General features: G+C 43.6%; 3 protein-coding genes and 2 pseudogenes across 4 annotated transcripts in view; all 5 read right to left on the bottom strand.

Moving 5' to 3' along the window:
• LOC121589535 (neuropeptides capa receptor) overlaps positions 1–8959 on the bottom strand; it is a 53799-nt gene extending 44840 nt beyond the window's left edge. Inside the window, exon 1 of one of the 2 annotated variants that reach the window (XM_041908530.1) lies at positions 8800–8959. The gene's annotated coding sequence lies outside the window, so the exon portion shown is untranslated. The remainder of the gene's footprint in view (positions 1–8799) is intronic. The other variant, XM_041908531.1, reaches the window with a different exon arrangement.
• Positions 8960–12895: 3936 nt separating this feature from the next.
• LOC121590565 lies at positions 12896–18119 on the bottom strand (annotated as a pseudogene).
• A 323-nt stretch (positions 18120–18442) lies between these two features.
• On the bottom strand, positions 18443–19520 carry LOC121589736 (CLIP domain-containing serine protease 14D-like). The gene is made up of 2 exons (XM_041908847.1): positions 19123–19520; positions 18443–19046 (listed from the first exon to the last, which is right to left on the bottom strand). Exons 1-2 carry the CDS (start codon positions 19431–19433, stop codon positions 18467–18469), a joined length of 891 nt encoding a protein of 296 aa, XP_041764781.1. The 5' UTR covers positions 19434–19520; the 3' UTR covers positions 18443–18466.
• A 124-nt stretch (positions 19521–19644) lies between these two features.
• LOC121590557 lies at positions 19645–23663 on the bottom strand (annotated as a pseudogene).
• Positions 23664–24727: 1064 nt separating this feature from the next.
• Positions 24728–26649, bottom strand: LOC121603680 (CLIP domain-containing serine protease 14D). The gene is made up of 4 exons (XM_041932767.1): positions 26320–26649; positions 26074–26237; positions 25511–25761; positions 24728–25436 (listed from the first exon to the last, which is right to left on the bottom strand). The coding sequence occupies exons 1-4, from the start codon at positions 26393–26395 to the stop codon at positions 24845–24847; spliced, it is 1083 nt and encodes a 360-aa protein (XP_041788701.1). The 5' UTR covers positions 26396–26649; the 3' UTR covers positions 24728–24844.
• Positions 26650–27973: the final 1324 nt, after the last annotated feature.

Below are 27973 nucleotides of genomic sequence, written 5' to 3'. Positions count from 1 at the left end.
CGTGATCACAACCAGAATATGTTCGCTGTCTTTCGGCGGACTATACGAGTGCATACAGTCGGCCGAACACCACTGTCAAGTTCAACTGGTGCCCAGTGCTGAAGAACTTGTTTCCGACATGCTCCTTTCGGCCAGCTCAATAGTAGCTCCAGTACAGTGGATTAAGCTGCTTTGTTGAGCCTTACTCAGTCTCGTCTAACAGTGTACTGAAATTATTCTCTTTACAATTTGCCCGAAATAATTGCACGGTTATGTTTTAAAATGAGTGTGTTTTTGTAGCCAGCTCTGTAACAAACGTAAACAGAAGTGTCACTACAAGATATGCTAAGCAGGGTTGGACAATACTTCTTCCTTAGCATGCAAACAACCCAGGAAAACATTCCACTGAGTTGTTTTTACCTCAGACAAATCGCCATGTCTGAAGAACCGAACGCAAAAAGAGAGGTAGCCCGGGATAGAATTATAAATTCATATCATTATTCATGAATTATTCCACCTTTACATGGCTTTGTAGCTTGTAGGTTTGTTGTGCCAGTAAAAATTGTTTACCAGTAAAGGAAAGCATTCCCTTAAAGAAAGTATCGAATGAAACAAAGCAAAATGTACGTTAAAATGCTGTCAACCAGTGTAGTCGACTGATGTGGGTGTGAAAGTAAATCAAATATATGCAATTAAAGAATTCAGAATTCAGAATGTGTCTCGCTGCACCATTTTGCTTTTCGAATGATTGCCACACCGCAATAGGGCGATTGTTTATGAAATTAATGTATTGCCAGTTACATACATAAGCCGGAGCACATTGGACGAATATGAATTGTATAATTTCGTTTGAATTGAGCTGTAAATATTCATTATTGTTTTGTTATGACGAAAATAAATCATACATAATATGGCCTTTCCATTTTAAAGATGAGAAGTAATAAATTGCAAACATTTTTATTATGGCGGTTTATTATTTTTGTATTCATGAGTAACGATCCGAAAAGGCCGGTTTGCTACCAATTTTATAATGGCAGTTAATTGTTTTTTTGATAATAATTGATTGTAATGAAAAGAAAATAGCATTTCACCTAACATCCTCATATATTTTGGTTTAAGCGAATTTGTTTGTTGTTTATTTATTTACAGAAAGACCTCGGCATATTGGGATTGATTGACCTCTTTTAATTGATTTACTTAAAATTCCTAACACCTGAAACATTATTTTTTGTAAAATATTTTCGTAGATGTATATACCAATGTCTTTCAACGATCGGTTTATTTAAATTAAATAAATTTATCATTTTATGTACCATCCCCAATGATTCCCGAAACATTAAAAGCGTACCTCATATTGACGTTGCTTTACCATGAACTTGATTACTCTTGTTCATTGTAATCTAGTCGAATGATTTCAGTAGGAACCCATAGCGAAGCTCTTCGGGGAAGAAGCCATTTTAATTCTTATCTGCTTTTTAACTCGTCTCCTATTCATTGATGGTGTACTCACCACATGAACAGCCAAAAAGAACGTTTTCCAGAGCAATGCAAACAAAGACAGTATAATAGACCCGAAACATATTAAAATAGCAAATAACAATTACTCCGATAGCTTGAATATTTCATTTCAAATTGAACAATGGGATACGCTTTCATTGAAAAGCTTAAGGGAAGAACAAATAAACTTTGTGTAGTATGTTGAACTGTGTACAATACAAACAGTAACAAAATTAGCAACATTTAAACAGTCATTTAATTTAAATTATTTTTATTTTATTTTTGTAATAAACATAGCATTTGGAATTTAATCAGTTAATAATGGTAATTAATAAAAAAAATAGTAAAAAGTGTTGATGCATATAATTGTAAATTGTAAAATAATCATTTATTCACATTTACCCCATTAACAAAATTTAGTATTCAATTGTTTGATAGTTTACGCTAAACATTTCCCGCAAACCCTTTCATGACATTGCATTAAAATGTTATCCCTTGCGTCAGGCCGCTTTATGTTTGATTGTATTGGTGTAAATAAATACCATCCTTTCCTTGAACACTTACGTCACCCTTTCTGCATCAGCAATAATGGTTTGCCTAACGCACTTAAAATTCAGATTTACTTCAAACCCAACCCACCCGACCCATCCGTAATGATGTTCATTTTATTTCTAAGAAATGGTGCGCTTTCAGACTTTGTTGTCCTTAAATCTCCATCCACGTGATTGTATCGCTGTATAAATATTTACCCCAACACACAGTGCTCCTTCGCCCCGTTTCGGTGGGCGGTTTGATCCAGTGTGCCGAAATGCTTTCGTGATTCGTTTCCAAAGATCGGTAAAATTTATTTACAAATGAATATTCCAACCCGGGGATCTCGTCTTCTTTGGGCTGGTATTGAGCCTCACTTTCTATCTGGCTATTAGTTAACCTAAACCACTGTCCTTCTAAAGGAAAAAAGGGAAAAAAACGATTACCATAAAAGTGACACTCTGATGATGGCCGTGAAATGATAGCCGGAAAATGAACTGTCTAACGTTTGCTTTTTTATTGGGCCAGCTTTTTGTTTCCTGTTTTATCGCCTACCACTAGGATAAAGCGTCAACCCGGTAGCTATAAAACTAGGACACCCTTAACAGCATCAGCAACGTTTCTCCCGTAACGGGTGCACATAAATATTAGACGCCAAATGTAAAGCTAAGCTAAATCTGTAAAAAGTGTTGGCAAGTGCTTCGCTTTAGCATCAAAGCATCATACTCAATTCAAATCAATATGATTTCGTTTTGTGCTGTGTGGTTCGTCTGCTTGCCCACGTATCTTTGTGACAAGTGAAACACATGCGGCGTTCGTTTGCAATGATAAAAAAGAACCTATCAATTCCCCACACTCATCAGTATGCATTTGTTCGTCAAAACCATTCCGAAGCTAATGTGGACTGGGTTTTGCTCCCACGACATCCAGTGCGCAGGAAAGCAAGGGTAAGCAAGTGTTTACGTTGTACCTCTTACCGAGAACCAAAACAATACAAAAAGAAACAAGACTTAGCAACAGTGCTTACCGCACTGCGAAAAGGGAAAAGGCAGCATCCGCAAGCAACACAAGAGATTCAGCCACAGCTCTTCACATTGTGGTTCAGTCGTATCGCCTATTACTTCACCAAAGCAATGTCGGATGGGCATGAAAATAACAGCTTCCCGTTTTTTTTGTCCTGTTGGCTGTATCGTTAAACACCCAGAACGACGCGCTGTAAGCGGCTTCCGAGCCGAGTTCATCATTACGAATCGTAATGGATGGGATGTCTGACGGAAAAACAGCGCTCTCGGTGTCGAATATGACAAGCTTTCGCAGCCGAAAGGGAAGCAAAAGTTAGTCAGCACGACCTTCAATCTGAGCGAGCGCCTGACGCTGTCTTCTCAGGCGCTGTGATGCTGTGTACGTCACTGCCAGAGTACCACAATGGGCTAATAAACCACCCAGAAAACTCGTACACTAGCAACATGGCATAAATCAAGGTTTGGAATTTAATTTGGCCCCCTTTGCGATCCGATCCCGACTCCTCCGCCGCACCGGTGAACTAAAGGAGGAAAGCATTATTTAAACGAAACACGAACTCACGATAAGCATAATTAATTTTCCCAACCTATAATCGATGTCACTTTGCCAAACTTAGTGCACGCTTTGCCACGCAGAGTTCAATCATCATTTGAGTCCTCACAATGTGCCCGGACTGGAAGGGGCGGAAGGTGGAGAATGGCAGTTTTGCTAAGTTTGTTACAGAACTCTCTCTCTCTCCCTCTTGCTCGCATTTGACCGCAGGGCACGCCAGGACTCAATGAAGGCTTCTTGGCAACAAATCTTACCCTGGTTAGGAGCCGAACTTATTCTTGCCCGCCGGAGGCATTGTTTCCTACCGGAACTTTGACTTTGTGCTGCTAGTTTTGCGTTGTTTGCGCGTACTTTATTAAAAAAAAGAATCAAAAAAGAAATTCAGACAATAGGCTAACATGGCAATCACAAACGCTGTTAAATTAAGCGTGCAGAAAACTCAAACAAGCGGCCCAATGTTGTCGGGCCCAAAAACCAAACAACGCACCCGGGGGCAAAATTTGGCGCAGCATTGTGTTATGGATTTCATCGAGAGTGAAGCCTTCTCCCGATCAGCTTTAATTAAACACGAGCAGATCGATCAAAGAAGACACACCTGGAGTCAGCAATGAAAAACGACGGTATCGCCCTTGGGTAAAGGTAATCTGGGGGAGTGTGTGTGAAGAGCAATAAGACTATGAAGTAAAATGATAAGTACTCCTACATTTCCACCCACATAGAAATCTCACAAGCAATCTCACTCAACAGAAGGAGGTACTTCAGATGAGATTCGATACGGTGCGGGATGTAGACACATCGCCGCATTTTCAGCTATTACTGGAATGATGAAACTAATCTTCACCATCATCATAGAAAATCCCTTTTTTTATTTCTCGTAAGAACTGACTATTTGGCCGTATAAATAAAACTATAAATAAAATATTATCAAAGACTAATTTTTAAGAAGAAATAAAACTTAAAATGAATAACATAATTCTTGCTTCTTTGTAATACGAATTAAAATCAAAAAATATTTTGGCTTAAAACAATCCTCAGAATCATTAAAAAAAACTGTATTAGAAAATGACTTATGCATGTTGGTAATAAACATTTTATACCTCCAAACCTTGAACCAGAAGTTTGGGCACTTAAAAAATAAAATAAAATATGAAATTTTTGTATAAAACATTTCCTGAATTCAAATAATTTCAATTTGACGACAAAATCATACACATTTAATGTTCAAATGTATCTACATTCCAAGATGTAAATCATGTATGCTAACGAATGATAATGATTAACCTAATGCTGCTAGCCCTTTTTGTAATGCCATAGATACAGCAACCCTGGACTAGAAATCTCATTAACCAGGACAAATCTCAGTGAAGACACGTGTGTTTCTATGTGAACAAGTAGCACGACAAGTATCAGCAGTGGAGGGTCAACTTTTCAACCATGGAAAGCAAATACCGTGCTAATAAACAAACAAACAAATAAACAAACAAAGTAAATAAATAAATAACCAAACTCACACACACACGCATATACGTTTGCTAGTGCCCTCGTGCTGGATCAGTATGCAGATAATTACAATTCCTTTATCTACGGGCGCTGTGTTTTGTGTCAGCAGTGCTTCTGCCTCTTCAGACAGGCTCTGAATAAATTCATTCAACTTTCAGCTGTTTTTTTTTTAAAGATTCTCTCCCGTGTTGATTCCGGGCGATGGTGGTTGGCAAGAACATCATGCAAAACTTTGCTTTACAAGCCGAGCCGGGTTCCGGTTTCCAGGCATTGGGTTAAAGTTCTGTGTGGTTAAGACAATCCCCAGCCTTACCCTAGGGATCTGAGCTTGGTACACGTCTTTATTTAAAAAAAAAACAAGAACTCTTTACCATAATTCCGGAGGAGCTGTGTGTACCGTAACATCCGCATGCAGATAAGATAGAATGCTGACAAGCGCAAAACGGGGACAGGAGCTTCGGTAGTGCCGAACAAAACTTTTCGGCATCATTCCATGCAGGGAACGATACACAACACGGCCCGGATAAGACTAACAACATGCCCGAATTCGGGGCACATCATCTCATCTCACAGCCTATTGTAATGCGATCCCTTGTCTGTGTGTAGTGCTATTTTTCCACTTCATTTCATCGTGCATAATTTCGACCGGTGTCAAGGTCGTGCTATTTTCTACAAAAAGTTCTTATAGCGCTAGAACCCATCATTATCATCATCGTCTTCGTCATAATTGCATTTAACCCTGCAATGGTGTTTCGACTAAAGTAACACTTTAGAATCAATCAAATTTTACCAGGGCAATGGTGTAAAGTAAGAAACAAACTTTGGCACCCGAGGGACCGTAGGGTACCGGAAACATCCTAGGAATTGGAATATTGTGCGAGAAACTGGGAAATACCGCACTCGAGACTAGATAACTTTGCGTCACAGGTTTTCGACAGTGCGGAGAGAAAGTTTTGTCAGGCACCGGGAGACAAATAAAAAAACCTAAATAACTCACACCAAAACAAGCCGATTTGGAACTGGCTCCAGGAAAATGGTGCTGCACACCCAAGCACCAGTCTGTTAGCAGTAACAACAAATAAAGTTACCGCGAAAATATGAGGGGTAACTTAAGTTTCACGAGCTTGTATCGTCTCCCAAACGGCGCCCAAGTGTTGCAATGTGATTTGAAAGCTTTCAATGTGGTCTTGCTTCTTCTGATTTTTTGATGAAAAAAAAAACAATGCGCAACGAAAAGCAAGTGGAAAAGTTTTTGACATTCATTTGAGATTTTTGATCGTGGACCATCTGTCCGGCCGAACGTGTACATTCTGCAAATGGCTGGCATTGAGAAGAAAAAGAGACCTTGTTTTCAATACTAACTGTGGTGCAGCTTTCGTGTTTTTTCTACTGAAACCCAAAACCACCTAAGGTAGACAAGGTATTTTGTTTTTTGTTCTATTTTTAAAATAGCTTTTTTTCCTCCATCAACCCAATAGGTTTGTATCTGTTGGTGGATTGTTTTATTTTGCTCTCAGTATTACACACAAACAAACTATGAGAGCGTGTTTACTAAACTCACAACACTTCAGGCCGTGTCAGACGGTGTTTTTCTTTTTTGGTTTTTGCTCTTTCCTCGCAGATCATCTTCTTATGCTATACTTTTTTTTGGCTTTCTCTCTATTGCAGTGTGGAAGGGCGTGACTTTGTTTACTTTGTGAAAAAATAAATATAATATGATAGCACACTACACTCCGCGCTAGACCGGGCGCGGGAGAATCGATTGAGCACGTGGTGTGTGAAAATTCGACCAGTGTACCACTGCACGGTGTGCACAACACGGCAAGCCATTAGCGAAATTGGGTGAAAAAGTGGAAACGACTGAAAAGCAGCCCCACAGTATGTTGAATGCCATTTTTTCCATTTTTTTTATTCGAATCAAATGCAATTTAGATTAAGCAATACGGCAAAGCCGTTCCTCCTTCTGAATAAAAATGCAAGTTAGATGGAAAACATTTTCAAAATAATTTAGAGCTCATATTAGAAGTTTTAACTGTTTACTGATTTAATTTAATTCAGTTGCTTACTCCCCCAACAATCCAGGTTTACGCCTCAAATAGTTTTTTATTATTTATCCGGTACACAAACACATCACTATCATTATCCTTCAAACTACACACTCCCACCATCACCACGAACAATGGAAAATGCTCGATGCTACGGTTGAATGACCTCGGCATTGAATTGACACTAACGATTTTTTAAGGTAGTTTCACCTTTATATACAGCCCTTTATCCATGGTGTCCACCTTTAGTGACAAAATAATGCTTTTGTTCCATGCTGGTTTTGCTTCCTCCGCATCCTTACAGTGTGGCAGCATTTCGTATTGACTTTTTCCTGTTTGAATAACAATTTAAGGGCATGAAAAATGTAATAATAACCACCACAACCAATAAACACTTTGTTAAAGAAAGAAAGCGAGAAATGCGAAGGCTCATAACTCAACCGATAGAGGGCACGGTTCCGTCGACCATTGTCTGGTTCCGGTATTACTTATTTCAATAAATATTCAGACAATCCCTTTTCGGTACACTAGGGTCTGATAAGGTAGAAGACAAAGGACCATCGCCCATATAGTCTGAAGCGCTGTGTTTTTGTTTCTTTTTTGTTACAGTAAGTTTATTACATTCTACTTTACCAAAGCGAAACAAAAAGGAAAAGTGTGAGATACCAATTTTATTGCTGATTTCTGAGCTGACAGTTTTTGCTACCCATAGAACCCGTATTCATATACATAATCGATGAAATGAAAAATGCATCAATCAACCCCTCGATGGAATTCAATTAATCGGCACAATTCGGTTACACGCTTATCTGATTTACACTCGCAGTCAACCCGCAGCCGGTACACTGGTTTATTTTTCCTCCCTTTTTTATGAACGTTCCACATGAGCACAAATTGAGCTGCTTTAAAGTGGCGAGATAGAATTGTTACCGTATCTGGTGCTGACTTCCACACGAAACCTTTCAATATTTGCTTTCTAAGGTTGCGCTGGTGGAAATCGGCCGTAGCAGGGGGAGTGAAGAGCCCGGAATACATTTGACACCTTTCTGGATCGGTGTGATATGGAAACACGGCAAAGCTAAATTGAGTTTACGAAAGAAATTTTCATTGCGTATTTCACGCCACACATCACATACATCCGTGCGCACAAATGTAGCTTTCTACAACCATGTACTCCGTGTGAGGAAATTTTGTTCATCGTGTATCCATACACTTTCTTACATTTGCAATTTTATTCCTAATTTTCTTGCAAGCACGGTTCAGCCGAACCATCACATCAATATTATGTCACATCTTAACCACACTTTCAAGCACATGCACTCCATCAATAAAGTGTCGTAGCGATCGCAAATATATAAACGAAACACAACAACAGCACACCAAGCAGACAGCCAAGTGAACGAATCATCTCACGGCGAACACTTTGCGCTGATCCAACCGACACGCTGCTTCAATTGGCCTGATGAATTCAACAAGTGTGACTTCCCACGCGCATTGCACGGCCAACTTTGGCTAGATCTCATCCAAACAAGATCGTGCACCCGTGAATGGATACGATCCACCCGTACCCGGCCACGGGTAATTTAATTAATGCACGATTCATCGCTTGAGAGGATACGATCCCGTACCGCACTTCACAGCACAGTAATGCACAATGCGTATCTAAACTTACACCGCGCCTACTCCGTTTTGGCACTAGCAACCGTTCGAATGTTTTCTTCACGTGTGTAACGCTTTGTAACGCACCGACTTGCTCCTGATCGTACGGATACTCGAAAGCGACCAACACGCGCCAGAACCAGAACCGAGTGAACCGTTCGCGAGACGGTGCGAATGATAACTGCGTTTCCGCAACGCCTTGGTGGTTTATCGGTCGTAGAAGCTGCAGCTGCTGGGACTCACGCTGAGCTACTGGCACGGGCGGTCTCGTCGTCGGACGAGTGCTGCCGAGTGGCTGCCGATGGAGGCGCGTGGTCGTCACTCACCCAGAGCACCAGCGTAGGGCCGCAGTTGAACATTGCGATAAATGTCAATTATGTTTTAACTAGTTCCAGCAAAGTCAATCAAAGAGAACAATAAAACAGAAAGCTATTGGGTTTAGATAATCGGAGAAATGTTCTAACAATTTCTTATGCTCACAGAATGAAAACGTGGTTAAAGTGGATAAGTTTTATAGATAATAAGATAAATTACACGATAACTCAAAAGCTGTATGTATGCTGAATGGGCTGTTTGATTTCTTTATTGTGCTGTACAAGAGTGATTCCTAGAAATCTTTTTGGAGCTGCGATTGGGGTGTTTAAATACCGACAAACCATTTATTTTCCCACCCGTCACCCCGATCTGCTCAACGATCGCTTCGATGAGGAATGTAATTTAGTGCCGTGCGCGTAAAATCGCTCCCCTATTAACACCCGTGATTTATTCGCCCTGTTGCACCGGGACGTCATCGCTGGTGCCCGAGCTTGCCACTTTCGCTTTCCGCTGGTTCATGTAGCTTTGTTTGCTTTTTCGATGCTTCGATGCTGTTTGGAAACGGTTTGGACCGGCATTTGGGCAACAATTTACGATGCCTTCGTTGATGATGGCTCGGTGTTGGTTTATGGTCGATTGCTTGCCTGCTTGCTGGTCTTGCCGGTGGTGCTACAGCGTGTTCTACGAACGAGAGCGTGAAGCTGAGCAAAAGAATAAATGCCGTTAACAATTCCGACCATCGAAACGGTCAATGTATATCGCTATTCGTTAAACGTTTAAACAGCAGTACCAGCGAACTGGCGAAGAATGGTATACTGAATCTTGCTTTGTGGTTTATGTGTTATCTGGTTCGAGGTTGCTTTGAAGAATATTTCTGTTTTGTTGAGTTTGAGTGAAACTCCTTCGGTCAATAATCATTTCAGCTTGCGTATATTTGCGATTTGAAATGTTGTTGTCAAAAACCTTCATTTGTAGATATCCATACACATTTTATCGTGAAGCAACAGCATGAATGTTTTTGATGCATGATAGATAGCTTTTGGGGAAAAAATGTTAATATTATTTTGAAAATTATGTTATTTATTGATTTATTATTATGCGTCTCGTAGCATTTATCTCAGTGTTAAAGAACAGTCGAAAACATGCAAATAAAAGCCAACCCACTTTTATCCAGCACACATCGTCCAATCAAATTTAGCCCATGGACACTATTTTTTTAAATGTATCTGCAGTTTATTAGTCAAAAAAATATATAACAAATAAATAATACATATTTAACATTCAACTGCGTGCACCTTCCTGATGGGGGCTACCCGTTAGGGATTTACCCACCGGATAAGACCGTCCGAGTAGACCTTCCTTTTTATTATTATTATTTTTTTTTTTTGTTACTCATTTATACACTATTGTGCCTTCGTCCTTCATGAGAAAACAAAAACCTTGTAACCTAGCTTGGGCCCTTCAGTTATTTCCGTGGGAGTCATCCTCTGTGCCTTGAGCAGCTCTAATAGCGCCCTGATATTACTTGAGCGGTAACGGCTGCTTCTTCTTCTGGCGTCAGGCCAGTACGTCTCTCCAGTCTCTGCCCCGATGGTGACGGCGATGATGGTGTCACCGTAGCTTGGCGCTGGTCCACTTCCGCAGTAAGTTGCGCTGTGTTCGCTTGTGCAGCTGACTGTCGGATAAAGGTTGTTGTAGTTCGACCCGTCTTTGCGTTCGCCTCCGGCTGCGTTGTGGTGTCGGAGGTGCTACTGCTGCTGTTACTGGTGCTGGTGTGGCTTCGGCTGGTGTTGCATCGCTGGCTGCTGGCAGGTACAACAGTATTAACGCGGACGCCAGTTCCATGTCGCCAAGCTGCTCCGCACGTAGCCGAGCTCTACGGGCCCTTGTACGGCGATTTCGGGCCACTCGTCGTACTGCAGCCTGATCGTCCTGCGCCTGCTCTGCGTTGACTGTCGCCTCTGCGGAGGCGGAATTGATAAGCGCGTTCATCGCTGCGTCATCCTCTCTCCAGCGCAGCTGCAGAACTGTGGTGATGCGTTGTGCCGCCTTCTTGATTCGGGTCCAAGCATGGACACTATGGTAAAGCTCAACTGTGATGAAATCAGTACGCATTCAGAGCATAACTTTAGGCGCAAAAGTTTTTTTTTCTTTTTTAGAAATATTCAAGTTTACTATGAAAAAGGTGGGGGCGGTCCCGTGGTACAGTCGTCAACTCGAACGACTCAATAACATGCCCGTCATGGGTTCAAGCCCAGAATGGACCGTCCCCCCGTAGCAAGGATTTGACTATCCGGCTACGTGGTAATGAATTAAGTCTCGAAAGCCTATACAGGCCGGCATGTCCGCGTAGGACGTTACGCCAAATAGAAGAAGAAGGAGAAAGGTGAAAATAGATGTACGTCTGACATTCTGCGGTACTACCCTGACTCATGAAAGAAATATGTGGTATAAAGAAGTAAAAGAGAAACAGTTGAAGAGATTTAGAGAGCAGAAGAGGCATGGTTATGAGACAAGAACAAAGAACAAAATTGTGATGTTAAATATTGCAGCCATTCAAAAAGCTTAATTTAGCCTTTGCTAAATAAACTAGGAAGCAAAAATATGTTGATATGTTTCGTACATTAACGAAAATTTTATTCTTCCATTTTCTTGTTATTCTGATGCTATTGATAACTTTCTAGGAATCAAAGTGGTGAGATACACCTTATCCGGTGGCTTTATGTTTTTGTTTTTTAGTTTATAATATAGCTATGATAATTTATTTAATGTTATGTTTTATCCAATTCATATAGTACGACACGTTAACAAACACACCAGGTACATCGCCCGATCCGCACTTTTGCTCATCAATTCCAGCAACGCCTATGAGATAATGAAAGCGACGGTAAAACCATGCTAAGCCACCTCCAGCATCAGCACTGCAGATTTTCCTGTTCGATCGCTCCGCTAACGCACACAACTGAGATGGCTGCATTTTTTCTGGCCATTCCAACAGCGAAGCGCACTCTCCAAAGTCCCTCACCTTTAGATTCAGTTTTAGTTTCTTCGTCACACCAGTGGAAGATTTCGATTTTCCCCATCCAACCACCGTGCTGAATCCATCCGTAATGTTTTCCCATGGAAACGACTGCGCTATCGGCAAACAGATTGGTACAATTGTATCAGGAAAGTTCGCTAACTCCTCGAGGCGAATGAGCGCAATATCATGGATGAAGCTTCCGTTCTGCGCATCATATCCGTCATGAACGGTGATCTTTGAGACTTTCGCTTCGATCGGAGGATTGTTGCAGACATTATGTGCACAATCCAGTACGGAGGATAGATCCCACTCTCCAATTAATACACGGTGACTGAAGAGATAATCGAAATACTTCGGATGGTTTTCGATCTTGCAATGATAAAGTAGTAACACTTACAAGGAATACTTACACTTTCCAGCCAGCGCGAAGCGAGCTAACGCAACGGGCAGCCGTCAGTATGTGCCCTTGATTGATAAGCGTTCCACCGCAGTGAAATCCGGTACTGCCATCTGGTTTCTCGTACTCAATCAGCGCCGTCCAAGGATAATCATCAGGCTGGGTTAGATGGCCGCCTGTAAGCTGCGTTGCAGCCCGCACACCACAGTGCGGAGGTGCTGGTAACACGTGCCGTTTGTCTGGACAACATATCTGGAGAATTTATTTCGAGTAGTTGTTATCACACCATGAAGTGCTCCATTTATGTATCCAAGAAACTCATATACTTACAAAGCCCGGCCCTTCTTTTTGATTGCATTGGCTATTTTTAAGGAAATTTAGATCCGTACTCAATGCACGGGGCAGTGGTTTGCAATCGAGGAAGTAAATACACTTTCCAAGGTCACCGGCAGGATTTACACAGAAGGCTGAAGTTGCGGATGGAAAGATTCAATTACAATTTGATGCTCACAAAAAGATTATGTACACACTTACCTATGGATTGGTTAGCATCTGCCATCAACATCGTTAGAATTATTGTAAAAAATACCCATAATATTGATCGATTTCTATTGCGTTGCTCCATATTGACTATTTCCTCAGACGGATCTTGAACGTAATCTGGCTAAATATAGTTTTTGCATGTCTCTGTCATGCATATCATTGAACTCATTGCTCCTACAAATACTACAACATGCACCAATACACATGTTCGTTACAATTGTTTATTGATGCTGAGAAATTATTGCATCGCTGCCGCGCTATGTTACCAATTGCATGGCTGGAATGCGTGTACAACATGTAATAAACTACACGTATGAACCACAACTTTCATAGATGGATTAAAATCCCTCCTCCTTGGTACACATTCTAGATCAGATTGATCCGATTTTAAAAAGGATGTATTTGCGAAGGAATATTCACTTCACAAACCTGCTACAAGTAAAAATAAGCCCCAGGTAAGCTTACAAGTCTAAAATGGATCAATGTTTTGTTTTTCACAATAACTTCAACGTCACAAGCAAATCAATTTAATCTTCAAAAGCATGATATGTACTGTGTATGGAAAAAAATTGCTATCACCTACCACAAACACATTGTAGCACCGTGTGCTGGAGGGTTTGCAGGCACAGCATTCGATTAGATTGTGTTACAAATACATACTGGTATTTACTACTGCTATTCCATCTACAGTAGTACATGCTACAGTAGTACAGTGCTAAACCGGGGCGGTCCCGTGGTACAATCGTCAACTCGAACGACTCAATAACATGCCCATCATGGGTTCAAGTCTAGAATGGAACGTCCCCCCATAACAAGGACTGACTATCCTATCCGGCAGCGAGGTAATAAATTGAGTCTCGTAAGGCTGTATAGGCCGGCATGTCCGCTTAGGACGTTACGCCAAATACAAGAAGAAAATCCCATCTACAGGGTGTTTGCAGTAATTTTGACAGTTAAATCTACAGAAACAATGTTTTAATGTTTTTTTTGTTTGTTTGACCACTAATTCTGCCTTGGTGCTGCTGGACGATCTATTAATACTTCTTTCAACTGCGCCAAAAACCAAATAGACAAAGGGTTGCAGTTGTGGGAAGGTGAATTTCCCCCGTGGTGGTTTGACATTTGGCAGCTCGTGTCAAAATATCGTACCCTTCTGCCACACATACGGCCTGTCATTGGCATCTTTAGTAATCTGTTTGATTTTATTACAATTCACAGAAGCTTTCAGTAGCCATACTCATTGTGTTAGAGTTCCTGATCGTAAAAAACGGTGGGTCCTGATCGTAAAATTTGTAGAAACGCAATTTATTCAGAACTTTTTCTGCAGACTGGCCAGGAAAGCGTCGGTACAAATGCATTCCAATCGTGTGATGGAAATTATTCTTCTTAAAACTTCCACAAAATCTACAATACAGTTTACCTTCTCATTCTGAATCGTTGTCACTGTTTTCAGGGAACTCGGCGCACACTCAAAAAAATAACACACCCGGTTCTGCTATCTCGCTGCGAATCAGCACGAATCCACAAAACGGGCGGGTTAAACATTTTTGCCAGTTTTTTAAAGACAACAAAAAAAAACAAATACAAAACTTGTAACAAATTGCTTACATTCCATGCCACATCTCAATGATTAAAAACCACACACACTATTATTAGGGCTTTTCCCACATCCATTAAACACAGAGTAAGTTTACAAACATCTTCCCTTCCCAACCGGTCTGCATTGATTTCTACTGCACATTGCTCTCAATCCAGTCCAAATACTCCACCACGTTGGTGTACACGCCCGGGTAACCGGCCGTGCCGCACTTGCTCAACCCGAAACTAACCACACCGATCAGATACCAGGCGCCCGCACTCTTCGCCATTAGTGGGCCCCCCGAGTCACCGGTGCACGTGTCCTTGCCCTGCAAACCGCCGGCACACATCTGACTGGCTTTCAGTGCTATATTAATGCCTCGATAAATCTGCCTGCACCGGCTTGGGTCCTGCACAGTTAACTCCACCTTTAGCTTACGCTCACTGGCAGAGGCCGATTCCGTTTTACCCCAGCCGGCTGCAAAGCTGACCGTACCCACCCGATTGCGACTGCGCTGCGGCTCGGCCAGCGGCAGACAGATAGGTCGAATCATTTCCGATGATGCCACATCCTGTCTAAGGCGTATCAGTGCTATGTCGTTGATATGGGCTGTGTCAGCCGCATCGTACCCGGCGTGAGCAACGAAACTTTCAATCTCTAGATCGATGGGGCCGGTCGAGCAGATCCCACCCGAGCAATCGTTTGCCGTGCTTAGGTCCCATTCACCGAGCCGTACTCCATTTCTGAAGAGGGACGAAATAATCAAGAGAGAATATTTTATTAGCACAGAAATGAGAACAGTGGAGCTTCAATGTCTTACAGCTGCCAGCCGCGCGGAAGTGACTGAACACAGTGAGCTGCCGTTAGTATGTAGCGTACATTGATCAGTGCACCACCGCAGTGAAAATCGTACTGGTTGCCCGGTTTCCGGTACTCGATCAGTGCCGTCCATGGAAACTCTTGCAGCTCAGTGGTCGGCACCGATGATGCGATCCGTCACCTGAACGCCACACTCGGGTGAGGTGGGAAAGCTGCTTGTCCTGGTTTGTTGTTCACTTGCGCAGCACACCTGGTGTGAATGAACATTCGAATTTTACGTACTTCATAGGAATTATGTGTAAAGATTCTAATTACACTTCAAGCTCACCAACGTTTTTCGGCCAATCTCACCACACCGACTGCTTGCGAGGAACTGCGTTTCCTCCGGCGTTGTAAAACGTTTACTGTACATCGCGAGCAGTGATGCACATTCACGAACCAGGACACACTTACCCGACTGCCTCGCCGGGTTTAAACAGCGCTGTCCTTGTTCTGAGAAATAAGGGGTTCAAGAATAAGGGCTCAGCTCTCAAGATGCAGCATTCACCAGAGTACTCATTTCTTCCATTTTCTCTTTACCAAGTGCAACCGCAACTCCGAACAGCGCAAGAATAAGCGGAAATACTTTAGCTTTACCCATCACCTTAGATTTGCAATGTGCTTGAAACGCACGACACAACCGCTGCTGTCCGTTGACTCACGCGAACTGTTCGAAGGGTGAGCGAAACACGTCGGAAACTTATTTGTACCAACATGCTTGAGAGCACACCAACACCAACTAAGCCCCAAGAACGCATATTGAAATGAGAGCCATAGAAAGAGCATTTTTAATGCCAATAAAACAAATAAAGACGAGTTGTGTCTTAAAATCTGGTTTTTTTGCACCATGGTACCAGGTGAATGGAAAGAAGGCCATAATTGGGATTTGGAATTTATCCACTTTTTTTATATTTTAATCATAAATCAGCAATCATCAAAAAGAAGACTCTTGCACAAGCCTAATGTAAATTTGAATTCTGCTAATTTAAATTATATTTCCAATCGAGGGTAAATATAATCCATGGTTTGTACCATAGTCGGGATGGGCTTAATGGGTTGGTAACAGGTTTGCTTACTTAACCGCAGCCTTACTCGTAAACTAGGTTCTGTTTTGTTCTGTTTCTTCCACGATGACGAAGAGCTTCAACATATTTTTTTAGTACGATGCATCTTACTTATCTTACTATGCGTATTCACAAATCTTACTATGCGTATTCAGTATTATACTTTTATTGAATTTCAAGGTCACGCTATTCATTCTCTAACCTTTTCCTGTATCCATTCGACGTAGTCCGCCACGCTAACGAATAAACCGGGAATATTTCCCGTTCCGCACTTGTGTTCCCCACTTCCAGCAACCCCAGTAAGATACTGGAAGCCATAGAAAAACCGCTCTAAACCAGCTCCGGAGTCAGCACTGCAGAGTTCGTTGTTAGATCGCTCCGCTAACGCACACAGCTGAGATGGCTGCACTTCTTCTGGCAGTACGAACAGCGCAGAGCACAAGTGATAGTCCCACACCTTAAGATTCAGCTTCAGTCTCTTTACCACACCAGCGGAAGAATGGGATTTTCCCCATCCAACCACCGTGCTGAATCCATCCGTAACGTTTTTGCTTCGAATTGACTCCGCCAGCGGCAAACAGATGGGCCGAATTGTGTCCGAGAAATTTACTTGTTGCTCGAAGCGAATGAGTGCGATGTCATGGCTGGAGCTTCCGTTCCGTGCATCATATCCCTCGTGGATGATAATCTTGGAGATTTGCAAATTGACTGGAGCATTGTTACAATAGTTGTGTTCACAATCCAGTGCTTCTGATAGATCCCACTCTCCAAGTCGCACACCGTGTCTAAAAAAATTGGAGTCAGGGAACGGTACTGGGAAAACCCATCCAAACAGTTTACTTACACCTTCCAGCCGGCGGGAAGCGAGCTAACGCAATGGGCAGCCGTCAGTATGTGCCCTTGATTGATAAGCGTTCCACCGCAGTGAAATCCGGTACTGCCGTCTGGTTTCTCGTACTCAATCAGCGCCGTCCAAGGGTAGTCATCGAGCTGCGTAAGTTGGCCTCCAATGAGTCGCGTATTAGTGCGTACACCACAGTGCGGTGGTGATGGTAAAGGGTTCTGTTCGTCCGGTGGTGGACCTGCACAGCATACCTGAAGCATTGAGCACCTATAAGAATGCTGACCATGTCCCTTCCTGTGCGTACTCACCCAAGGCTGCCGTTCGTGCATGCTACATCTACTTTTGATCAAGAACGTTCGCTCTTTCGCTGACACTTGCGCTTTGTGGAGGAGTACATGGAGCAGCGGCTCACATTCTCGAATGGAAATACACTTTCCTGGTTCGCCGGCAGGATTGATGCAGAAAGCTCCCGGCTTCGGTTGTGCTGATGTGTCTGATAAGTAATGGTATAGCTGTATTTAATCATTTGCCCAGAATGACGCTCAATATGATTAAATTAACTTACATTCAGTTTGTACAGCTTGTATCGTAACCACCGCTTGGACTATCACAATTATTGAGCGTAGTTTTAAACCCATCCCATCGCCGTTTCCCATGCTGAGCTTTGCAGCAGACGCAACTTAAAGCAACGCTGATTGATTCAAACTTGTCAAACAGACTGACAGTGATCTACAAAGCTGATTGTTTTTATAGGGTCTATAAACATCACATCACCTCTCCTTTTACACATACAATCACATGCAGCGTAACACATGTCCGATAGCATGGAATGCTTGTATGTGTCGGGAATTCCATGTAACGTCACGACATCAATAATGTGATGTAGCAGACAAAGCAAAAAAATGATGAAGAACAGTAAACAATTCTCAATCACAATCACAGGGAGTGCATATACATGTCTTTTAGCATGTAGATTTCATTTATTTTTAAATTACAATCTCAATGAAAGTTTAATAACTTTCCGAAACTTCCAAAATCCTTCATAGCAATGCTAATTTCTATTCAATGTTACTCTGAATCCAATCCACATATTCCATCACGTTGGTGTAAACGTTGGGCAGTTTCACCGTACCATAGTTCCGCGCCCCAAAACTTGCCACTCCAAAGAGATACCAATGCCCTGCAATCCGTTGCATCAATGGACCACCAGCGACATCAATGCGATTGTGCTTCTGCTGGGCTACACAAAGCTGGGTGTCCGCCAAGGCAATACCAGCCTGCAGATAAATCGATGAGCAATTCTGAATATCCACTAAGTCCTGTTGCACCTGTAGCTTCTTCCCGCCAATTGATCCGAAATCCTCCTTAATCCAACCGACGCTGTGCATGGTTCGGTACCGTTGTGTTTGAAGCGAGCCATTCTGACGTAAACAGATGGGTGCAATTGTTTCGGTGTAAGGCATCGGTCGGTCTAGGCGAATCAACGCTATATCATTACGATGATTTCTGCTCGGTGATTTGTAGTCCTCATGAACAGTAATTTTATCAACTGCCACATCAATCGGTGCATCGTTGCACCGGCTGTGGTCACAGTCCTCGGAAGTGCTCAGATCCCACTCACCAAGCCGTATCCGGTGGCTGCAGTGTGATAGAGAAAAGGATTAATTTACCACTACCGTCTACGTTGCCTGCCATTCCGTTTGTGTGTACTTACACTGTCCAGCCTTGCGGCAGTGAAGTAACGCAGTGAGCAGCTGTGACGACGTAACGCTCGTTAATCAATGATCCTCCACATAGATAGCTTAAGCTTCCGTTCGGCTTCCAATACTCGATCAAAGCCATCCAGGGGGCCTCATCGAGTTGAGTAACTAGGCTAGTAATGAGACGTTCTGGTGCATCATTGCCACAGATCGAAGGCTGCGGGAGCAGAGATATCTGTGCTGAAGTACAGTAGGCTGATAAGCACATCAGACCAATCCAAGATGCAACCCAAAGCGTTAATACGTTTCCTTTCGCAGATAACATTCTGTTGGGAGAAGGGTTTCCCTACTACGTCTATTTATGGTTGCGTTCAGCAGACGACTGCAAACTGTAGATTGAAAGTACTTGATTCGATTATATATAGGCGAAGGATTCCTCAGAACACTGAACAAGCACAAGAAAGGTTACATGATTAATCTAGTTTTGCATCTTATAACGATTGTTGATAGTACATTGTTTATTTAGGTTTTTTTTTTTGTAATGCAATGGTGGAGTGCTCAATTTTGATTGATAACTCCTGTTCAAAAAGATTGCGTCCTGTGGTTCTCCTGTGATGATCCCTCTTAGTAGATATTGTCCTTTATCCAGTCCACATACTCGGCCACATTCGTGTACACATCCGGCACACCAATCATTCGCACTTCCGCGGCCCGAAACTATTCACACCGATCAGATACCACGATCCTGTCATCTGTCGCATCAGCGGGCCATACGAGTCACCGCTGCACGTATCCTTGCCACGAACACCCTCGGCACACATATGCGTCTGTTTCAGCAAGATACCAACCCGCTCATAAATCGGCGCACACTCCTGCAGGCTTTTGATTTCCATCTCGACCTTCAGTTTCTTCTCGCTGGCCGTTGCCGAATTGTTTTTCCTCCAGCCAACCGCGTAGCTAATCAGTCCATCATAGCTACGGTTGCGAAGTGAGCTGCTCAGGGGCAGACAGATAGGCCGCACCGTTTGTGAGTAGTTTACCGGCCGGGTGAAGCGTATTAGCGCGATATCGTTCGCATTGCTCTGATCCTTCGTATCGTAGCCAGTGTGGACGACAATCTCCTCAATGTCCAGATCGATCGGTGCATCCGAACAGAACTCATTCTGGCAATCGTTTGCCGATGTCAAATCCCACTCGCCAAGACGCACTCGATGGCTGCTCGAGGGATTGAAAAATAATTGAGGAGTATTAGGCACTAGATTAGAAAACTTCCCAGCCTCTTCTATACTTACACCTTCCAGCCGCGTGGAATGGATTTAATACAGTGGGCTGCTGTCACGATGTACCGCTCATTGATCAGCGATCCTCCGCAGTGGAAGCCAAAGCTGCCGTCCGGTTTCTGGAACTCGATCTGTGCCGTCCATGGGAACTCGTCGATTTGCGTTGGCTGCCCACTGAGCACCTGATCACCCAACTGAATGCCACAATGCGGTGATTCGGGTAGGGAAGATGTGGCCTGGGTACTACTTACTGGTTCTGGCGTTTAAAAACATACTTTAAATTATCTGAAATCGTTTATATGCTATCAGCATACCTAGCCCAAAAACATGTCCAATCCACAATAACACAAAGAACAACGGAGCACCCGGTGCACGGAGCACTTGAACAACTCCTAACAGCATCATATGAAAAACTGACACGCTCTCGTTATGGACTGACCACTACCAGAGGATTCAACCGCTCGGCGAAGACTGTTGCAAGACAAACGTTTAAACTCATTTATATACTGTTCACAAAACTCTTCATCAACATACAGCGCGTGGGGTGAGATTACTGGCAAATCACTGCATATAACAACAACTTTTTAGAGAATTAGTTTCTGATTCGCTTGTCCTCATGACAATGCCCCAGTTTTCTGCCAGTAGTTTCCGATAGGAAGCATCATATTGGCTAGTAGTAATGTGTGGTGATGCTGTTTTTGTTCTTTTCTCACGCATTTGCTGCAGATCTGATTATTAACGTTTTGTGACGTTTAAGCATCGAGAGATCTTAAATAACCTTCATTGACTTATGTGAATGAATATTTCATTTAATGAAATAAACATGTTGCAATATCCTGTGATAAAATAAAATATCTGTTCCGTTGATAACGGAAGATGAAGAGGAGAGAGAGAGAGAGGGAAGGCATTGTGCCATACGGAACGGACGACGTATGTAGTTGACGGTAGGCACGTATGCAAAATACAACAAGTCGAGCGAAAACGCCGGTCGATGTTTTGGTGTGCGTGAAGTCTTTTTGGCAAGCAAGCGTGGGAGCAAGAGCACGACTTGTAGGTAGAGGTAGAGCAGGTAGAAACGCGTATGCGATGAATTTATATTAGTAGTGGTAAGAGCGAGCGGTGAATTTCGAACTGAAACGGCATTCTGTTTGTAGCAAGCGGCTTAGCCAGACGCAAACGCAGCGGTGTTACGTTGGTCAATAAAGCGACACAAAAAAAACAAACTTTTCTTTCGTATCCACTACTTCCCAGAGCAAATTATCCAGTATCGAAAACGAAATGAGTAGACTTATCTGTCCTTAAAATAATCTTTGTAGGTACCATTTACCAATTCCGTTCATTGATGATTCATGTCTGACAAATATTCCACCAACATTTTTGCTTAAATACTTTATAAACTCCTGAGAAAGCCTGAGAAGCTTAAAATTAGTCAACAATGAAGCGTATTGCAGGCAAACCTCAAAATACCATAATCTTTTTATTCTTATTCGGTTGTTCAAATCACATTTTTCAAGGAAAATGTGTTCATCCACACTGTTGGACTTCGTATTTCGATCTACCAAGCTTTTCGACAGCGTGGTCTTATCAAAATGAAAGCAAATCTTAAGGATACAAGCTATGTGTCACATCAGAAAAATCACCTGAAAAGGTGCCTAAGTATTTACAAAAAACGCTGTTGAGGTCGTTAGAGTATTAAAATGCATCAAATTTATTTGAGTCGTTCGTTGCAAGTCACCCAAACCACCCATCAATATGTCTACTTCTTTTTAATGCTCTCAGCCTAGTGTTTTCCACCCATCTAGTAAATATTATCCTTTATCCAGTCCACATACTCGGCCACATTCGTGTACACGCCCGGCACACCGTACGTTCCGCACTTCTGCGGCCCGAAGCTAACCACACCGATCAGGTACCACGATCCTGTCATCTGTCGCATCAGCGGACCACCCGAATCACCGCTGCACGTATCCTTGCCACGAACGCCCCCGGCACACATATGCGTCTGTTTCAGCAAGATGCCTCCTCGCTGATAGACCGGCGCACACTCCTGCAGGCTTTTAATGTTCATCTCGACCTTCAGTTTCTTCTCGCTGGCCGTTGCTGATTCGGTTTTGCCCCAGCCGGCCGCATAGGCGGGCATTCCGACATGGTTGCGGTTGCGAAGTGAGCTGCTCAGGGGCAGGCAGATAGGCCGCACCGTTTGTGAGTAGTTTACCGGCCGGGTGAAGCGTATTAGCGCGATATCGTTCGCATTGCTCTGATCCTTCGTATCGTAGCCAGTGTGGACGACAATCTCCTCAATGTCCAGATCGATCGGTGCATCCGAACAGAACTCATTCTGGCAATCGTTTGCCGATGTCAAATCCCACTCGCCAAGACGCACTCGATGGCTGCTCGAGGGATTGAAAAATAATTGAGGAGTATTAGGCACTAGATTAGAAAACTTCCCAGCCTCTTCTATACTTACACCTTCCAGCCGCGTGGAATGGATTTAATACAGTGGGCTGCTGTCACGATGTACCGCTCATTGATCAGCGATCCTCCGCAGTGGAAGCCAAAGCTATCGTCCGGTTTCTGGAACTCGATCAGTGCCGTCCATGGGAACTCGTCGATTTGCGTTGGCTGCCCACCAATCACCCGATCGGCCAGATGAATGCCACAAACCGGCGGTTCGGGTAGGGAAGATCTGGCCTGGCTGGTCACGGGGCAGCATACCTATGTGCGTTGACGCAGTGGCGTAAATTGAGCTTTGTTACCTTCTTTATTAAGCCGCTAATTAATATTCCGAAACCCTGGGCTTACCAGCGTTTTTCGCTGCAGCATACCGCACCGGCTTTGCGTTAGTAGCTGTGTATCATCGTGAGTGTTTATCGGTTTGTTGTAGATGGTGATCAGTGGTTGGCACTCTCGGAACAGAATACACTTTCCTGACTCTCCCAACGGAGTTACACAGTTTGCGTTGAGATCTGGCGTTTAGAAAACTTATATTAATTCGTTTAGAATAAAAGATTGCAAATATACGATTCATTCTTTTTTTTATCACCATACCAAGCCCAAAAACACTATGTTCCATCCACAATAACACAAAGAGCAATGGAGCACCCGATACGCGGAGCACTTTAACACCTCCTAACAGCATCATGTGATAATTTGACACGCTTTCGCTATGAACTGACCACTACCAGAGGATTCAACCGCTCGGCGAAGACTGTTGCAAGGCAAACATTAAAACTCATCAAAGCTACTGTTTACAATACGCCTGGTCAGCCTACTGGTGGCGAGATTACGCGCAAGGCGCTGTATATAACAACCAGTTTTTAGAGGACCAGTTTCTGATTTGCTTGACCCCTTGACAATGCTCCATTATTTTTGCCAGCAGGTTCCGATAAGAAGCATCTCACCGGCTCATAGCAATGAGGTTTTTTTATTCTTCACTCACGCATATGCTGTAGTACTGATTATAAAGAACATGTGTATGTTTTATTTAAACACGTTTTATTTCATGTGAGCACTGGGAGATCTGGGACATAACTGACTTATCTGGCTGTAAAAAATGTTCTGCGTCCTACAGATAAGATTCACCTATCTGCGATAAATAACGATAAAAGCGGATTATATAAACTTCTTCTTTTTTTCAAGAAAATCCTTGGATCCTCTATTTACCTATTTATGCTCTTTTTGCATGACTAATATTGGGGCACATTGAGATTTCAAACCATGAATATGGCCATAAACGATGAAATTGTATTTAAATAGCATACATATGGTGCATTGTATTTAAATAGCATACATATGGTGCATATGGTTGAATGCTTAAAACCTCCAACCTGTGATCCGCAGACCACTTGTAGTCCGTAGCGTTAACAGATGAGGTCGGCGAAAGTATTTTTTCTTTAAAAGCTTATTACTATACATATTGAGCCATTTAAATTTTCAACAGGAATGAGATATGGCATTTAAACATATGTTTGATCAAAAACGTTGAACTACGTCTGCACAATGAGTGCCCTCAATGTATGTGGATCACGACAAATGTATTTACAGAGCCAAGTGGTACGCGTTCCTAAAAAGGTTGGAGAACACTGCTGTAATTGCACCCTGTTTTAAAAACAAATGATACACAATCCTTACGCACTGTCTCTTTCAACGCCGATTGAGTTCGATTGACATTCAGACCTGTAGCAATGACTGACTCTTCAGCTTGATAGTTCTAATAAGAACCAGTTTTGCAGAATCAGTCGTCATGATCACGTCGGTCGTGTTATATCGAAGAGGAGGAACAAAATGGACAATTAGCAGTTTCTCCGATCAATTACTACTAAAAACACGTTTCATTTCATTTGAGTATTAAAATGCATTAGTTTTTATTTGAATCGCTCGTTACAGGTCGTACAAATCCGCGCATCATTTTGTCCGCGTTTTTAGTAATGCGGTCCCTCCAGTACAACCCGCCCACCTAGTATATATTGTCCTTTATCCAGTCCACATACTCGGCCACATTCGTGTACACGCCCGGCACGCCAGGCGCTCCGCACTTCTGCGGTCCGAAGCTAACCACACCGATCAGGTACCACGATCCGGTCATCTGTCGCATCAGCGGGCCGCCCGAGTCACCGCTGCACGTATCCTTGCCACGAACGCCACCGGCACACATCTGTGTCGAGTCGAGGGAGATGCCGTTGCGCTGGTACGCCGGTGAGCAATCCTTCACATCGACCACGGTCAGCTCCACCTTCAGCTTTTTCTGGCTCGCCGAAGCCGTCTCCGTTTTGCCCCAGCCGGCCGCGTAGCTCGACAGGCCCGCGTGCTTCCGGTTGCGCAGCGAGTTGGACAGCGGCAAACAGATCGCGCGTATCGTGCTCGAGTAGTTAATCTCGCGGTTGAAGCGTATCAGCGCAATGTCGTTATGGTGGCTCTTGTCCTGCAGGTTGTAGCCGGGGTGGACGATAATCTTTTCAATGTCCAGATCGATCGGGGCGTCCGCGTAGAAGTCATCCTCCTGGTCGGTGGTCGAGGAAAGATCCCACTCACCCAGACGAACTCGGTGCCTGTGTGGGGAGGGTTTGGGAAAAGCTAGAATCATTCGGAGCCGGTCTTATGCGCACAGTCACGTCACACTTACACCTTCCAGCCGCGCGGAATCGACGTGATGCAATGGGCTGCGGTGAGGATGTAGCGTTCGTTGATGACCGAACCTCCGCAGTGGAATCCGAACCGGCCGTTCGGTTTCTCGTACTCGATCAGCGCCGTCCACGGGAATTCGTCGATCTTGGTCGGCTGTCCGCCGATGACACGGTCCGTCAGCTGCACACCACAGTTTGGCGATTCTGGGAGCAAAGTTTTGCCTTTTGATCTTACCCCCGCACAGCAAACCTGTTTCGTAGGCGAGTAAACAAAAGCGACGAGCTCACGGTTTGAGTTGGATGTCACGGCAAAACAGGAACAGGTTTTGGAAACTGCTTTGTCGGGCGGTTTACTGTAAAATTACTTTTCTCAGCACTAATTTTCAAAGTTCATCTTTTTACTATTAGTAAAAATATGTTCTTTTCTCAGCAGCTAATTTGCAGTCCAAACATAGTAAAGAGCCCCTCACATTAGGACGAACTTGATAAAAATAAAACGCACTCTGATACACACGCACACACAACGTTACTCCATATCAAAGCCCACCATATCAATACTCACCAAAGTTTTACGCTCGAAGAGACCGCAGCGACTCTCGGTGAGGAATTGCGTATCGTCCGGCGTGTTGACCGGCTTGTTGTAAATGTCGACCAAGGGTTGACACTCACGAAACAGGACACACTTGCCGGCCTCACCAACCGGATTCACGCAATCCTGACCTAGCTCTGGAGAGATGGGAATATTAGGTTATACTTTGGCTGTTGTTCAAATCCGTGTTTCATCCCATCTAAACCCTTCCACACCTACCTAGTGCCAGCACTGTTTGGCCTGCTAGAGCCAGCGTCGCAACGATCAGCAGATTGATCACACGATTACCGGTCATCGTTTTATTTGCTGTTGGCCCTTTGTGCAACGCAACGCTTTCCCCCGTAAACCGATGATCCGAGAGATCCACACACAACAGAGAGACAGAATCGCGATGCGCTTCCGTACCGCTGATTGGCTGATTGACCACACGAGGGCCACACGAATTCTGATGCACGACCGCTACTCCTCAGCGTTGGCGGAGGACTGTATCTGCTAGAACTATCGGTCTATTTTCTAAGGTGCTACAGCTCCAGCGCTGTTCGCCGCACTACCACTGCCAACCAGTCGGCCGGTTTTGCTCTCGGCTTTCGGCGACGGGTCCGCTCTCGCCCGCTCGTCCATAACCACCATCAAGACCAGTCGGCAGAAGCAACCGTGGCCCCAAAAACAATAACAAAACAACAAAAAGCCTTCGATCGTTGATAACCCACCACCCTTGTGCCGGGTGAACCCTGTTGCCTCCGCGCAGTCCGCTCGATCGCTTGTCACTATAGCGATCATCTTCATCCCTCCCCCGGGCACCGGAACAGGTTTTGGCGTGTTTGGAGCAGACCCGGTGCGTGGGGGGTGGTGGAACTTGATCACAGCACGCGCGCAAACTTGTTCTTGACGTTCGGGTGTGTGTATACGCCAGTGGACGATCTTACGACGACCACCAATGACCGTGACAACGATCGCTCTCGTACGTCTTGCCATGGACGGTTTACCCCTCCCCTTGCTGTTTTCAACTCTCTCCAGCTCCGACGCTCTCGGGTTTCTAGCCCGAACTCGGGAGTTCCAGTGCGCGCGTAGGCCCGATCGCGAGCCGTCGACCGTACCGATCGGGGAATTCCCAGCGAAAATACCGCCACCGTTGATTGTGGCAATGTGCTCGGCAGAACCTGCTTCAATTGGAGTGGGGGAGGGGGGGGAGCTGGGTTTGCTCTCCAGCTGATGTGAGGAGGTGTGGGGTTTTCTTATACGTGATGATGTTTATGGTTATAGTGTTAACTCTTTCAAGTGGTCTATTTTTCCTCTAAAAGGAGGGGCTAATGTAATCTTGGGGAAATCCAATTTGGCAACCGTCGTTTCTCGTTGATATTTGAACGACTGCTTTTCAAACTGGGTAAGATTTTTTTTCCATTTGTGGAGGGCTGTTTTCCTAATTGAATTAGATTACGGTTTGAATAAATTATTTAATCTCATTTCATTTGTAAATTACCAAAACTGCCTATAAATTTTACTTTGCATCTTAAAACTAAATTAGAACAAAAATAATACAAATAATAGCAATGTCCATGAACAAAATAAAAAAGAAAACAATGCAAAACATCAAAAGAAAATCGTAAATTTGTAGAGAAAATGAAAGAAAATTAAGAATATGTAGATAGTGATAAGGAGGATGGATGATAGGATAGCACGAGAACGAAAAGAGCTTACTGAATGTAATTCACAGTAAAAGAAAAGAAAACATGAACCAACAACAATTCGTTGAACAGCCATCGATGTTTATATGGTTACAAATGGAGCACCAAAAACTATACCACATTCAAGAAGAATAAATGCATCTAATCGCGCATCTTCCTCCAGGAAGCCACCGGTCTGGGGAACCGAA

The sequence above is a fragment of the Anopheles merus genome, chromosome 2R (assembly GCF_017562075.2).
Source record: "Anopheles merus strain MAF chromosome 2R, AmerM5.1, whole genome shotgun sequence".
Lineage (NCBI taxonomy): Eukaryota > Metazoa > Arthropoda > Insecta > Diptera > Culicidae > Anopheles > Anopheles merus.
The sequence above is the reverse complement of the archived record's forward strand: the minus strand, read 5'-3'. Positions and strand labels throughout refer to the sequence as shown.